Source organism: Hippopotamus amphibius, chromosome 13 (genome assembly GCF_030028045.1).
Source record: "Hippopotamus amphibius kiboko isolate mHipAmp2 chromosome 13, mHipAmp2.hap2, whole genome shotgun sequence".
Classification (NCBI taxonomy): Eukaryota; Metazoa; Chordata; class Mammalia; order Artiodactyla; family Hippopotamidae; genus Hippopotamus; species Hippopotamus amphibius.
In genome coordinates, this window is record NC_080198.1 from 6,579,997 (window position 1) to 6,596,676 (window position 16,680).

Sequence of the window (16,680 nt, forward strand, 5' to 3'; positions counted from 1 at the left end):
GCCTCATTCCCGATCTCCACCCTGAATTCCCTTCAGGGGTTGCTGAAGGTCAGCAGCTATAGCAGCACAAAGTGATTTAATTCTTGTACAGGCAGATGGCAAGTTCCAATTTGTAGTTGACAATACCATAAAGTGCCCCGATATATAATTCTATGATTTTTTAGTATATTTAGAGTTGTGCCACCATCGCCATAGTCTAATTTTAGAACATTTCATCACCCTAAAATCTTGTGATCATTACCACATCCCGCCCCCAAAACACTCCCCCCGCCCCCCTACACACACTCCTCTAATTTCTGTCTCTATGGATTTGCCTGTTCTGGACATTTCACACAGATGGAATTATACAATATATGATTGGCTTCTTTTACTTAGTATTATCTTTTCAAGTTCACCCATGTTGTAGCATGTATCAGTACTTCATTTTTTTATGGCTGAATAACATTACGTTGTATGGATATACCACAGTCTGTTTATCCTTTCATCTGTTGATGGACGTGTGGGTTGTTTCTACCTTTCGGCTATTATGAATATTGCTGCTATGAACACTGGTGTGCAAGTTTTTATTTGAACGTGTTTTCATTTCTCTTAGGTAGACACCTAGGAGTGGAATTGCTGGTCATATGGAAACTATGTTTACCCTTTTGAGGAACTGCCAGCTTTCCAAAGTGGCTGGCTATTTTACAATCCCACTAGCAACATATGAGGATTCCAGTTTCTCCACATTCTTGCCAATACTTGTTTTTGTCTGTCTTTTTTATTCCAGCCATCCGAGCAGGTGGGAGTGGTTATTTCATTGTGATTTTGATTTTTTTTAAATACCTAATACAACGTATTTTAAATACCTGATAAAAATGACATAACAGATGACAAATGTTTAATTTTTAACATACATGATACAGTCACTGGAGTGTTCTTAGTAGTACCCACATCCAGAGAAGTGTTGTTAGTATTGCAATATTTGTCAAGATAAATCTATCTCATTTTAATTGGAATTTCCAGTCGGTCTCAGGAATCTCTTTAGAAGATGTTTTTCCCTCAGGGGTGTCTCTCTGAATGGTGGTTTTGATTTTCATTTTCCTAATAACAGATGAAGTTGAGCACAAAGATTTAAAAAAAAAATTTTTTATCATCTCTGGAAGAATACCCCAAGCTAGTAACAGCCATTGCCTCTGAGAAGAAACGAGGGACTAAGATCCCAGTGGGGATCCCGCATGTAATCTTTTGTACTGTTTGGGTTGTTTGTTTGTTTGTTGTTATGTGCATCTATTAACTTAAAAAAAGTCAGGCCTTCCCCCTGGGAATTCATGGAAAGACATCTTGGTGCTCATGAACCCCCAGAATTCATGTACGGAACTGTGTGTGTATGAATTTACAGTTTGCTGAGGGAAGAAGGTCCAAAGTGTTCATAGATTCTCAAAGTGGTTCACTGACCACTTCAGAAACTTATGAAGCCCTGGTCTGGAAATGCAAATCTGTCTGGGTAACATCACCTGACTGGCATCTCTCCTATATGGCTCAACACACTTTGGAAACAGTACTGCTCGTAATTTTAAGGTGCTGACCACATGCCAGGTCCTGTTTGGGGCACATAACACAGACTCTCATTGAATCCTCACAGCCACTAGAGCTTAAGACAAAGGGTGTCAGTACAGATCACTGTCCACCGGGCTGAGCTTACCTGGCTTTGTCACTTATTGGTACAAAGCTGATCTTGCTGGGGGGCTGTTGACTGCTTTCACCAGGCAGAATCTGCCCCTTGCCCTGACGACAAACCTGTGAAACAGGTACTTTTTATTCTGCCCATTGTATAGATGAGGAAACAGAGGCTCAAAGTAATTCCCTAACTTGGCCCAAGATTATGCAACTATTAACAGTGAACATTTAATAGCCAGCATCCAACTCTTGGCCACCCCACCATACATACCTCATGGATGCAGAGCACCTTCTCCAAACAAATTCATCTGGACACAAAACTAATTACAAGATATATGTTAACTTTACCAATGTATTTTTATTTAAAAAAATTCACTATATTAGGATTATTTAAAATAGGACACACTGAATTTAAAATAGCTTTTCACAAAAAGACTTGCAACGTGACTTTTCAGAAATATACCCACTGCATAAATGTTAGGTACATGACAAAAATAAATGCTTAATTTTTAAAAATTTATTTAATATAATAGGACAAGTGCATTTTCAAAGTACTTCTGAAACCATGTCTCACCCGTTTCTTCCCCACAGCCCAGGAAGGGAGCATGAACTCAAGTTACTTACAAGGAAACTGAGGTTCCAGAAATTAAATGATTGACTTAATTAGCAGCAGGATCAAACATGAAACTAGTTCTCCTGGTTCTTCAACCAGTCATAAATAATGCATATTCTCTAAAGAAAAGCTCCATTAAAAATATTAGCGTTAGTGGGATGGGACAATAAAGGTGCAGAGTGGACATTAAATAAATATCTGAGGGTTGCAAGATTTCCTAAACAGAAAGCAAAAAACCCCCAAGGCATTCTGCCAGATGTCTGGCACTTGTAAAACTTGAGAACTTGAGGAGGGAGTAAAGAACCGAAATGGGACACAAGTTGAAAGTCTTTCAGGTCGTGGAAGTTTGCAGGCGGTTGGTGGCAGATATTGCCCAGAGATCTTAGCTTTGGAAAGTGCCATCGGCACTCAGAACCTTCAGTCAGTTGTCAAGGGTGAAAGCCAAGCAGGAGCATCTGCTGGGGTGCTCACGCTCCCTGGAACCACAAGATCGCCCACATCCTGGGCTCATGTACCAGGGTTTCCGCTTCAGCCTCCTGATAACCCAGAGCTATGACTGACAAATCCCAGAAAGGAAGAGGACTTCATGGATTTTTGTGTCTCTGAAAGCTGAGGTCCCGTCTCCCCTAATTCACTCTGGTAACATGGAAGTGTCTCTGCCCCCACCCAAGGGAAGCTGTGTTTGGTGTTTCCTGGGAGATCTTGATTTTTCCTGAGATCTTTTTCTTGATTTGATGTTCATCTTTCCAACGGAGGACAAGTGTCCTCAGCTGTGTTTGAGTCATCAGGGGCCAAAAAGCTCAATGCTATCCAGTTTCTCTTCTTTGTAGAGCAGGATATTCTCCATCAGTTTCCTTTTGGCCTCATTGATCTCGACTTTCCACGAAGTCTCTGTAGCTGACATTCAACGGAAAGTAAAGAAAAGCAACTTGAACAAAAGGTATTTGGAAATAGTTATTGTTATTGTAATCCTTAGAGAGTCAGACTTGGTCAGAGTTTTTCACTTAAATCGGGCTTCTGAATCAGATCCTCAGTGGAATGAGATTGTCATTGCTTCTGCTTTTGCAGGGAAGGCCTGTCACCTTTCCCCACCTTTCAGAGAGAAGGGGCTTCCCTGCATCTCCCCTGGGGGGTGGGGAGGCAGTGTCAGAATGAAGCTTACACTCTCTGTCTTCTTCCTCTCTCCTCAGTGTGGGAGGAGGAAAACAGAAGAGGTCAGAGCCTGAGACACTCACAGAGCCATGCTTACTTACTAGGGGATGAGCACGCTGAATTGTAAAGGCCTTCCAGATTTTTATTTCAGAAGGAAACCTGGTGTATTTGGACCCAAGAGGCAGAGATAGAAGGTATCTTTGGAAGCAGCTGGCAAAGGGTGAAATGAGGATGGAGAGGCAGGCGGCGACAGACCACAAGGGGCTTTGCTGGTCCCAAAGGAGAGTTTTTACTTGGTCTCTAAGTGCAATTGGGAACTGCAGAAGGGCTTTAAAAGAGGTGTGACATAAGTTGCTTTTAAGAACCACTCCGGCTGGGCCCCGTTAGAACAACTGGTGAGGGGCCAGAGCAAATCAGGGAGGCTGTGCAGTCATGCAGCAAGAGGAGAGCAGCTTAGACGAGAGGGGAGGGGCACGGGGACCGGCAATGGAGGGAAGCAGATGGAGCTGCGGGGTATTTAGGTCAATGCACAGGACTGAGTGAGGGCCTGGGCATCGGGGGTCGGAGGAGAGAGAGGGTGACTCTCTTGGTTCAGCGGCAGGTGAACAGCTGAATAACCAAATGAACACGTGAATGAGGGAGAGAGGGAATAAATGATAGGCTGAGTTAGGGACATAAACACGAGTGTATAAGCACTCACACCCCACGCTTACCATCCTGGGGCGGCTCTGCACTGGCGCGGGCCTCAGAAGAGGAGTCAGCTTCCACTGCCCCACCAGCCAGCGGCTTGCCTTCTCCCTCCACTGCGGGGGGAGGCAAAGCGGTAGCCCCAGCCCAGGGTGCCGCCCTCACGCAGCAGGAGGCTTCGAAGCTGGAATTGTCCACGTCGTCCGTCTCTTCCGGGGTGTTGGAGGAAGAGCCTGTGCCCTCGGAAAGCCCACTCCAAGGAAGTGACATCTCCTGACCTCGCAGCTGCTCTTCCACAGCGGCCACAGAGCCACATACCTGGGGGAAGAGAGACAAGAGCACTCACCAAGAACTCTTCCTGAAACTAAAAATCTAACAGGTTTCCCAGGCCTCAAGAGAGAGTCACTGAAGAATTAAATGCTGGTTGCTTTGCCTGGAAGAACAGCATCCTTCCTTTGAAAAGCTGATCTTACTGCCATCCACCCCAGCACATGGCCCAGATGGACCAATCACAGTATCCCATGCCTCTGACCTTAATGACTGGTCCAGATTTGAACATGTGACCCAAGCAGGCCAATCACACTCCTTCTCTGGGACTCGCCCACCTAAAGCTTATTGAAGAAAGACTCCCTTTTCCTTTCCAGTGGCAGCGCCACACTCCCCACCACACACAGAAAACCTGTTTACAGTAGGAGAAAAGGAAGCTCCCATACAGAGAAAAGCAGAGGTGAGAGATGAAGAGAGAGCGAGCACCACAGGCACAGAGATACAGAGAGCTGTGTTTTTGCTGGTTGAGACCCTGGGCCGAGCTGCCCCAGCAATGCCTGCCCTGCCTGCAGTTTGGTTAAATGAGCCCATAAGTCACTCACTCACAGGCTCCCTGCTTCCTTCTCTGTTTCTGTTTATGTGTGTGTCTGTGTGTCTGTATCTAAGAATTTGAGTTGAGTTTCTGTCACTTTCAGCTAGAAATGCCCTAAGTAATAGTAATACAGATATTGCCCTTGAGGGCTTCAAAGCTGGAATTGTGCACATAGTCCTCTGGTTAGGGAGGTGAGGAAAATTAGTGGCAGGCAAGGAAGGAATATTTTGTCTTTACACACATACACACACACACACTTACATACACACATGTACACATAAATGGCACACAAACCTACCCTTACTAAAAATAAATCTCATTTGCTCAGTGCCTTGCAATTCACAAAGCACATCTGACACATTGATGTACAATGAGTTTTTATAAATAAAAAATTAAGAGAGGGTGGGAGGAGGCTCAAGAGGGAGGAGTTAGGGGATATATGTATAAATACAGCTGATCCACTTTGTTGTACAGCAGAAACTGGCACAACAGTGTAAAGCAATTATACTCCAATAAAGATCTGAAGAAAAAAAAAAAGATCAGAGAGGTTAAGTTTCCCTGTGTAACATCACCCAGTCAGTGAGTGGCATAGCTGACCACTAAACTGAAGTCTGCTTGTCTTCAGGTCCTGACCCCACTGATTCCTCATCTTCTAGCTTGGTTGTGAAATACTGGGGACAAGGAACATCTCTCACTCCTCTTTGTAAACGTAAAGCGCTCTGTCCCTTTTATTCTACATAGCAAATGCTTCCTCATGCTTCAGGGCCCAGTCCAAATGTCACCTTTCAAGATAAATCTCTACAGTATATGCCCAATAAATATTTGCCAAGCTAAAAACTACAAAACTACATAACTAGGTTCTGGGCTACGGGGTGTGAGAAAAAGTGATGTGTGCATTTCCAGCTCACACCCTTAAGAGGAAAGTTGTATGTTCTCCTTTTTAACCCCCTTTCAGTGGCTGGAATGCAGATCTCGTGGCCTGAGCCAGAGCACCCTTCTTGGACTCTGAAATGGAAGCCACATGAGAAGGACAGCAACAGCAGAGCAACAATACAGGAGCCTGAATCCCCAAATCTATGGCACTGCCACATCAGCTCTGGACTGCCTACATTCGAATCGCTGAGCTAAAGAGAATAGACTTCTATCTCACTTCTTTTGGAGTCTCCTCATTATAGCAGCTTCTTTGAATGTACTTTGATACACTGAACAAAAGAATAAAATGAAAGAATAAGTGGTTGAGAGAGAGAGACCTTTTTCAAATGTAAATCTGATCATATGCTGCCCCTCCTTAATACCCTTAGCGACTTCCTCAAAATCCTGACTGTGCCACTATGGAAAACAGTACGGAGGTTCCTTAAAAAACTAAAAACAGAACTACCATATGATCCAGCAATCCCACTCCTGGGCATAGACCCTGAGAAAACCATAATTCAAAAAGACACATGTACCCCAATGTTCACTGCAGCACTATTTACAACAGCCAGGACATGGAAGCAACCGAGATGCCCATCAACAGATGAATGCATAAAGAAGATGTGGCACATATATACAATGGAATATAACTCAGCCATAAAAAGGAATGAAGTCGAGTTATTTGTAGTGAGGTGGATGGACCTAGAGTCTGCCATACAGAGTGAAGTAAGTCAAAAAGAGAAAAACAAATACCGTATGCTAACGCATATATATGGAATCTAAAAAAGTGGTACTGATGAGCCCAGTGGCAAGGGAAGAATAAAGATGCAGATGTAGAGAATGGACTTGAGGACACAGTGGGGGGTGGGGGGGGTGGGAAAGCTGGGACAAAGTGAGAGAGTAGCACTGACATATATACGCTACCAAAGGTAAAACAGATGGCTAGTGGGAAGCAGCCGCATAACACAGGGAGATCAACTTGATGGTTGGTGATGACCTAGAGGGGTGGGATACAGAGGGTGGGAGGGAGGCTCAAGAGGGAGGGGATATGGGGATATACGTATAAATACAGCTGATCCACTTTGTTGTACAGCAGAAACTGGCACGACAGTGTAAAGCAATTATACTCCAATACAGATCTGGAAAAAAAAAAAATCCTGACTGTGCTTGCAAAGCCCTCTCTTGCCCGGCTCCTCCTTCCCCAGCAGCCTCATCACAAGCCACTCTGCCCCATGTACTCTGTGTTCTAGCCACTCTGACCTTCTTCCAGGCCCTTGACCTTGATAGGCTCTCTCTCAACTCAGGCTATTTGCATGAATTGTTCCTTCTGCTTGGATTGCTTTTCATTTGCGTACGCACCACTTCCTCGGGGAAGTCCTGGGTGGGGCCCCCACCACACACTAGGCCAGCGCTCACTCGACAGTGACTGCACAACGTCTGTGAACTCCAGGAAAGTGGAAGTGCTCCCCAGTATATCCCCGGGACCCAGCACACCCCTGCTGAATGAATGACTGTATGCAGTGGCACCTGGGCAGCTGGAGCACAGCCTAGGCTGAGAGCCGCGACTTGGTCTCTAGCTCCTGTCATGTCCTGGTGCGAGATGGTGGACGTGGGGCTGAGCCAGGAGCCCAGAGGCCTCTGAGAGAAACTCCCTCTGGCCTCATCTCCCCCTCTCTGGGCCTCGATATCCCCATCTATAAAATGGGAGGCTTGGGCTATAGCAGTGATGCTTGAAGATTTTTTTTTCCAGCTACCAAACCCTTTCCTCAAATAAAATACTGAGAACCCTATATAATTATGAGAAATGACAGTGGATGTCTGGTTGGAGCCATGGTGGGGCCTGCAGCCACCCACAGCTCTTTTTCTGCCAAAAGGTACTCCGAAGGAGCCCCTCTCTGCCAGACACCACTTGAAAACAACTCAGTGGGAAGATCTCTAAGAGCCCTCTCAGGCAATTATTTTATCCTTTAGGAAGACATAGCAAACTTGGTCCCCAGATTTACACCTGTTACCATGGAAACCAGCTCCACATATCCTGTCCATAGGAAAATATTTCATCCATTGTGGTGGTCTGTCTAGTCCGTGGGCTAAGGAATGATCCCGTTCTCTGGAACCTGGCCCTCCTACCTTTCAGGCTTGACCCCTGGCCACCAGGTTTATACCTGATTGGCCAATGGGTAGACATCTGACTCTAGCAAAGCAATCAGTTTCTCTCACTAAGAGGTTGGAATTGGGACTGGAAATCTGACCTCTCAGTGAAGGCAGAACTATGACATGTAAATGAATACGACTGTCTCCCCTGACCAAGAGGATGGAGGGAAGAAGGGGCCTACAGAGAGGAGGAAGAATAAAGCTGGTTCAGAGAGAGCAGATGGACTTCTGTGACATCTGAGGATGTGGTCCTGGGCACCCTTCGGCCCACAGACTCCAGCGTGGCTGCTGTGAGCTCCAGCAGATGCTGCTGTTTGCAAACAAATACAGTGTATGAAATCACTTCTCGATAAAGGGGTTGTGACTGAGCCCCCACTGACGCAGGACAGGGCTCATCGCTGGGGGAAGGTTGAGGGTGAGGCTCACCTCTGTCAGGCTGGCATTGCGCCTCCGCAGGCACAGGCAGGCGGCCGTGGCCAAGGCCTCGGCGCAGGCCTCCGGCAGCCTCCCTGCTCTCTTCTCCAGGTATTTCTGGCAGATCTCCTTGGCCATCGCTTTCTCCACACCCGTCTTCCTGGAGCAGAGCAATGTGGTGCTGCTGGGAATTTCACTGAGGAGTAAATCCTTCTGTGGGAGGAAGAGTGGAAACGCTCCCGTGTGAGCTGCAGAGGTGTGGAGTCCAAACACACGTGCCCCACCCACCTCCAGGATTGCACCAGAACTGCACTCAGAAAACCAACAGAGTTTTTAAAAATAATTGCGAGGATCCCCAAAGCAAGTAAAACAGCCAAGTCCTGGAGAGCTGCTAAATTCCCCCACGTGCGGGGCATTCCACAACACGCTCATACCATCATGCAGGGGCTTAGCCTTTCTAGGCCTGGATTGCTTCATCAGGAAAAGGGGGATAAAAGGACTAACACAAAGGTTAAATGACATAGTGCATCTAAAGCACGAAGTGGGATACTTGACACAGAATCAACAGTCAGTGGTCTATTACTGATAATAATTAATAGTAATAATAGCTACTATTTATTTAGTACTTACTACATGTTAAGCACTTTACCTACACCAATAATTCATCTTATTCACATTTACAGGAAAAATCCCTTATGATATAAAATAAACATTTTAGGATGTAGGATTCTGGCTCATGGATATTTAATAGGAGATGTACTATATATAATATTATGTATATTTTTACATTTTACATTTTGTATTTACATGTTATAACATTTTATGCTACTTAGAAAGCAGAAATCTCAACTATGCATAAAACAGATGTGCTATTTAAATAATAATAAATATATTACTATGTAAGTATGTAAGTATATTTGTATAGTACAAATTATATGTTACGTAGTACGTTGCAGATGCATATATTTACTTATATACATAGATTACAAATGTATTACTTGTATTGATTAAATATATTCAATATAGGAAATTCATATGTAATATAATTATGTATAATATTGATTATACTATATAGCGCATTAATCTATTATATATTATATTAACATATAAAACGTTTATATTTATATTTTCATATTTGTGGTATATTTATTTATGTAAATACTATACCATTTTTATATAAATTTTCCATATATATTCCACCTATATACATATTTACATATAACATATACTTTAAACAATGTTATATATGTACATATTTGTAATTATATTTCATAGATATACAGTATTTTATATAGTTAAGCATAACTATATAAAATATTTTATGTAATTGTATTATGTAATATATAAATATATACTATATGTATTTATTTATAATATACAATACTTAAATAACTATATAAAATCTTTATACAGAAATATTTCAATACACTTTACATGTTGTTTGCTATATGCAGTATATAAAAATATATATTTCATGCTATATAAAATGCAAAAATTGATGAAAATCCATGTTATAAATAATATAAAATATAAATATATATTTAACTATAAATATATAAATAATACAAACTGTGTGTATATATACATATATGGGATAAATACCAGGCAGCAGGGTGTAGAGTATTAACACTAGTCATCTTCAAGAATGACTTCTATTTTATTTTTTATACTTTCCTATGTTTACTAAATGTTTCACAAGCCTGTTCTGCACTTATATTTGGAAAAATAAAAGGGTTTTCTGTGTGTTTGTTTCTAACATCAAGAGTTCCTGCCCTCCTGTAATATGTCCCCATCTGTTAACTATGGCCTTCAGAAACCCCAGATTTTGTGACAGTCTGGCCCCTGCAGACCTACCCCATCTTCTCTCCTCCCTCTGTCCTTCTAGCTCACTGTCCTCAGCCACTCTGCCTCTTCCTTCTATCTCAGAAGCCTCCAAGCTCATCCTGCCTCAGGGCCTGTCCACCTGCTGTTCCCTCTGTCTAGACTGCCCCTCCCTTGAGCTTTATCATGTCCTGGTCCCTTGCTTCATTTGGATCCCTGCTCTGATATTACCTTCACCAAGAAGCTTTCCCTGACCTAAAACAGCCCTCCCGCAACTCCTTCACTCTATCCCTTAGCATTACTGTACATTTCTTCATAGCACCAACTGCTGGCCTGGAATTACACATATTTTCATTTACTTAAGTATCATTTGTTCTCCTCCCCTAGAATGAAAGCTCCAGGAGGGTAGGAACTTTAACTTTGTATCCCCCAACACCAAGAACAGTACCTGGCACATAGTAAGTTCCTTATAAATGTTTTCACAAATTGTACACCCTAACTTATTTTTTAGTTAAGTTTCTTCTTTTTTCTGTAATTTTATTATTTTTCATAGGAGTGATTCATTGAATGTAAAATTAAATTTTTATTGCTTCATACAGCTTTTTAAACAAATACAGTTATAACTCAGAGTAAAATATTATCAGAGATTATCAGACATGGGTTGTGATATTTGCTTCAAAAACAAAACAAAAGGGGCTTCCTAGGTGGCACGGTGGTTGAGAATCCGCCTGCCAATGCAGGGGACACGGGTTCGATCCCTGCTCCAGGAAGATCCCTCATGCCGCGGAGCAACTAAGCCCGTGCGCCACAACTATTGAGCCTGCGCTTTAGAGCCCGTGAGCCACAACTATTGAGCCCATGTGCTGCGACGACTGAAGCCCACACGCCTAGAGCTCGTGCTCCACAACAAAAGAAGCCACCACCACTAAGAAGCCTGAGCACGCAACAAAGAGTAGCCCCTGCTCACTGCAATTAGAGAAAGCCCGCACACAGCAAAAAAGACCCAACACAACCAATAAAATTAATTAATTAATTAATTTAAAAAAATAGTCCCCACTCTGCCTCAGTTTCCCCATTGAGAAAATGGGCTGTCTAAGGACCCAAAAATCTCTAGACACCTGACACCATCAGTAATTCAATACCTGGAGACTAAAAACCTCAAACCGGCTAGGGGTTCATTTTTAAATGCTCTTTCGCATAATTCTTTCATGTGAGCTCTGCCTTTTTAAATGTTTATCTTCTTTAAAAGTGTAATGGTGTTTAAAGTTGACAAATCAGTAAATAAGTAGAAGCGTATTACTTATGGATATGGCGGCTACGACCCCCTGAAACAAATGAGAAACTGTGCAGAGTGATCGCCCTGAAAGAACGATGTAAGAAGACGCTCCCCACTCCCTAACACTGTACACAAAAATAAACTCAAAATGGATTAAAGACCCACATGTAAGGCCAGACACTATAAAACTCTTATAGGAAAACATAGGAAGAACACTCTTTCACGTATCACAGCAAGATCTTTTTTGATCCACCTCCTAGAGTAATGGAAATAAAAACAAAAATAAGTGGGATCTAATGAAACTTAAAAGCTTTTTTGCACAGCAAAGGAAACTATAAGCAAGATGAAAAGACAACCCTCAGAAGGGGAGAAAATATTTGCAAATGAATCAACAGACAAAGGATTAATCTGCAAAATATATAAACAGTTCATCCAGCTCAATATCAAAAAAACAAACAACCCAATCAAAAAAAAATGGGCAGAAGATCTAAATAGGCATTTCTCCAAAGAAGACATACAGACGGCCAAGAGGCACATGAAAAGCTGCTCGACATCACTAGTTATTAGAGAAATGCAAATCAAAACTACAATGAGGTATCACCTCACACGGGTTAGAATGGGCATCATCAGAAACTCTACAAACAGTAAATGCTGGAGAGGGTGTGGAGAAAAGGGAACCCTCTTGCGCAGTTGGTGGGAATGTAAATTGATACAGCCACTATGGAGAACAGTATGGAGGTTCCTTGCAAAACTAAAAATAGAATTACCATATGACCCAGCAATCCCACTACTGGGCATATACCCAGAGAAAACCATAATTCAAAAAGATACATGTACCACAATGTTCACTGCAGCACTATTTATAATAGCCAGGTCATGAAAGCAACCTAAATGTCCATCAACAGATAAATGGATAAAGAAGATGTGGCACATATATACAATGGAATATTACTCAGCCATAAAAAGGAACAAATTGGAACATTTGTAGAGACATGGATGGACCTAGAGACTGTCATACAGTATGAAGCAAGAGAAAGACAAATATTGTATCGTATAGTAACGCATATATGAGGAATATAGAAAAATGGTACAGATCAACTGGTTTGCAAGGCAGAAATAGAGACACAGAGGTAGAGAACAAACATATGGACACCAAGTGGGGAAAGTGGGGGCGGGGGTTGGGGTGGAATGAATTGGGAGATTGGGATTGCCATATATACATTACTAATAAAAAAAATCAAATTGTACACTGTAAATACATGCAGTTTATTGTATGTCAATTATATCTCAATAAAAGTTCTTAAAAAAAAAAAGAAAGAAGATGCTCCCCACTTGACTACTGCCCATGAAATCCTGGGTCTCATCCAACAACGGCCATCAGGAGATGCTGTCCTCCGTCAAGAACGCTCGGAGGCAGAGTGACGGGGAGCTTAGTAATGGAAGGACCCAGCAACTCCACCTGAACCCTGGTGAATCTCAGTACTGAAAGGAGGGTGGTCTGCCACAAGCCTCAGGCTGTGATGCAAAAGGAAGTACACAGAACCATCTAGACCATGACTCTAATCAAGTCTCAAGGGCCGACAATCAGGGCACAGGAAACAGGAGCAACAGAGAAACGAGTTAAAGACACCACAAGATGCAATCAGAAAAATCCAGAACGTGAATCTACCATAGAAGTGACCCACTTTATGCAAAAATACAATGCTAGGCAGAAAGAAAAGGGGGGAGGGGCGCAGCGAGAGAACAAGAGTCTTCAGAAACACATCCACTTTGCTTGGATCCTGTTTCAAACCAACCAAATTTAAAAAGCAATTTTTGAGACAATTTGGGAAATCTAAACAGGAAATGGGTATTAAATGATAATAAGTAATTAGGAAAACTAAATTCGGTGGGTGAAATGACATTATCTGGGATTTGCTTGAAAATACACAGAAAAAAACGGTTTGGGGGATGCAAAAGAAATAAGAAAAGCATGATGTTGATAACCGAAGGCATGGATAAATGGAGATTCCTTATATTCTTCTCTTTCCTTTCGTGTATGTTTGAGGTTATCGATAACAAAAAGGGCTTTTTAAGGAAGTGGGCATCCCTGAGGGCAGCCCGGGGAAAGAAGCCTGGAGTCGCTGCTGGATGCTTCATTTTCTAAGCCAAGCACGCAGATTACGTGAATTAAACATTTTAATTAAACAGAAATTATTCTTAATACAAAATCAACACTAGTATTGAAAACATTTTTTGTTAAAAACTAAAATAGGAGCAGTTGAAGTTTTAGGGCAAACGTTAGCCCTTCCCCTCATTTCAACTCTCCAAAGGCAAACCCCGCTAATAGTCTGGATTATATTTTTCTAGGCTTTGTGCTATAAAAGCCCACAGTTATGATCACTTTGGTTATATACAATAATTATAATAATGGCAAGCAATCTCCTAAGAGCTATTAAAATAAGAGCAATAATAATAATAGCTACCACACGGAGTGCTGACTGTGTTCTAGTCACTGTTTTAGGTGCTTCACGTATTATTTACTCTTCACTAAACCCTATCAGGTAGGCACTATTATAGCCTCAGATAAATAAGAAAATACATGATACAAGTTTTAAATTCATTCATCCATTTATTACCAAAGACAGGATCACACTATATACTGTTCTGAACTTGCTTTTCTCACTTGCAGATATCTCCCTGTCAGAACATGTATGTCTTTCTTGTTTTGTTTTTCCTAAAATAAGAATGTTTATGTCAGCTTTATTCAGAATTGCCAAAACCTGGAAACAACCCAGATGTCTAGCAACTGGTGAACGGATAAATAAATGGTCAGACGTCCATACAACAGACTATCCCCCAGCAGTACAAGGAATGAACCACTGATGCACACAACATGGATGGATCTCAAAGGCAGCCTGCTACGTGGAAAGAGCCCAAAACGAACAGGTACACACACTGTGATTCCACTTACACGACGCTCCAGAAGAGACGCAACTACATGGACAGAAACTAGATCAGGAGTTGCCAGAGGCTGGAAGCGGGGAGAGGGGATTGACTATAAAGGGGTGTGATGGAATTTTCTGGAATGACAGAAATATTCCATATCTTGACTGTGGTGGTGGTTACCTGACCGTCTACATTTGCCAAAACTCATACCATTCTGTATACCTCAAAAGTGTGAATTACACCTTGACAGAAATAAGTGCACATGTCCACGCTGAAAGCCCCACACAAAGGTACCAGCAGCTTTATTTGTACTGATCAAACGCTGGAAACACCCTACATGTCACTAAAAGGTGAGTGGACAGACAGGAGCACATCCACACACTAGAATATCATTTGGTGTCTAAAGAAATGAACTCCTGGGCTTCCCTGGTGGCACAGTGGTTAAGAATCCGCCTACCAAAGCAGGGGACACAGGTTTGATCCCTGGGCCAGGAAGATCCCACATGCCGCAGAGCAAGTAATATGCCCGTGCGCCACAACTACTGAGTCTGTGCTCTAGAGCCCTCAAGCCACAACTGTTGAGCCCACGTGCCACAACTACTGAAGTCCGCACACCTAGAGCCCGTGCTCTGTAGCAAGAGAAACCACTGCAATGAGAAGCCTGTGCACCACAGTGAAGAGTAGCCCCACTCACCGCAAGAGAAAGCCCATGCACCGCATCGAAGACCCAATGCAGCCAATAAATAAATAAGTTAATTAAAAAAAACAAAAAAGAAATGAACTCCTGACACACATAGAGCATGGGTGCATCTCAGAAAAACTGTGCTGAGTAGGAAAGGCCAGACAACAAAAGGGCACACACACTCTCTATGGTTTCATTTATAGGAAATGCCAGAAAATGGAAACTTCTGTACAGTTGTACAGTGACAGAAAGTAGACCAATGGCTGAGGGGGACGGCAGGGTGGGAAGGGGAGTGAGGGGAGGGTGACAAAGGAGAAGAGGTAACTACTGGGGTAGCGGGCATGCTCATTATCTTGATTTGGTGATGATTTCACAGATATACAAGTATGTCAACATTTATCATACTATACACTTTATCCTCATTATAAATATTTACAAATATACTCATAAAGCTTTTTAATTAATAACTTCATGGAGTTCCACAGTGTGTATGATGAAATCATCATTTTTTTAAGCACCTCCCAACTGATAGATATCTCACCTGTTAGCAGTGCTTCACTACCATAACTAACACTACAACGAACGTCCTTGTCCGTCTGTCCCTCCTTACTTGTATGCATTTCCTTAGCATACAAGTGAAACTGCTGCAACAGGGGGCACACACGTGTTAAATTTTGATGAAAACTACCCAAATCTAAGAAAGTAATGTTAACAGCTTCTAGAGAGAAAAAAGTTCCGTACAACAGACAAGAATCAGACTGACATCAGGCTTATCAACAACACTGGATGCTTGGAAACAATCTAGCAATTCCTAAAAAATTGTAAGGAAAAAGGATTTTCATCCCAGAATTCTATACCCAGACAAATCATTCCTTAAGTGGGAGAACATAGTAAAGACACAGGCCCACAAAGATCCAAAGTTTATGACCCACATATCGATTCTTAGGAGTTATTTGAGGCACACTGCAGCAAAATGAGGGTGTAAACAAAGAGGAAGGCATGGGGTTTTGAAACAGTAGATCCAAACTAGGAGGGCAGTAAAGGGAGTTTCCCCATTACTGAATGTGCAGCAGACCTGGAGACGGACTGGTACAGATTGCATAGGGGCCAACGGAGGGCTCTAGAAAAAAAGGAAGTTGACAGAATAGAAAATAGGATGGATGTTTAGGGGAAAAAAATGAAAGACATAATAAAGTCAAATAATGCAAGACTAAAGGGTAATATAAACTAGAAAAATCAAAAGTACAAAATATGGCATGAATTTAAACCACTGATGGAATGTAAGAAGAGCAAATCCATTAACCTCAACGCTAAAAATACTCTCCTTTGGGTCACAGATAGAGGAAGGAAATATAATCAAACACATCATGTGACCCAAGACAAAAGCACATTTGCAAGTCATATTAACGTAAAGGCAGTTCAGACATTTTCACTTTTAGAGTCAACCAATGGACAAAGTAGAGATGATTAACAGTGCTTGCAGGATATGTCACACAGGAAGCTCCATATACTCCCCAACCCCCAGGGAA

At 42.3% G+C, this 16,680-nt stretch overlaps 1 protein-coding gene across 4 annotated transcripts in view; it reads right to left on the bottom strand.

The window, feature by feature from the left end:
* Positions 1-2,162: 2,162 nt before the first annotated feature.
* The window catches only part of IRAK2 (interleukin 1 receptor associated kinase 2), a 59,672-nt gene continuing 45,154 nt past the window's right edge, over positions 2,163-16,680 (bottom strand). For 3 of the 4 annotated variants that reach the window (XM_057706649.1, XM_057706651.1, XM_057706652.1), the window contains 3 exons: positions 8,457-8,657; positions 4,135-4,426; positions 2,163-3,166 (listed from right to left, as the gene is read on the bottom strand). In XM_057706649.1, the coding sequence (XP_057562632.1) occupies positions 3,054-3,166; positions 4,135-4,426; positions 8,457-8,657 (606 nt within the window). In that variant the 3' untranslated portion in view covers positions 2,163-3,053. The remainder of the gene's footprint in view (positions 3,167-4,134; positions 4,427-8,456; positions 8,658-16,680) is intronic. The other variant, XM_057706650.1, reaches the window with a different exon arrangement.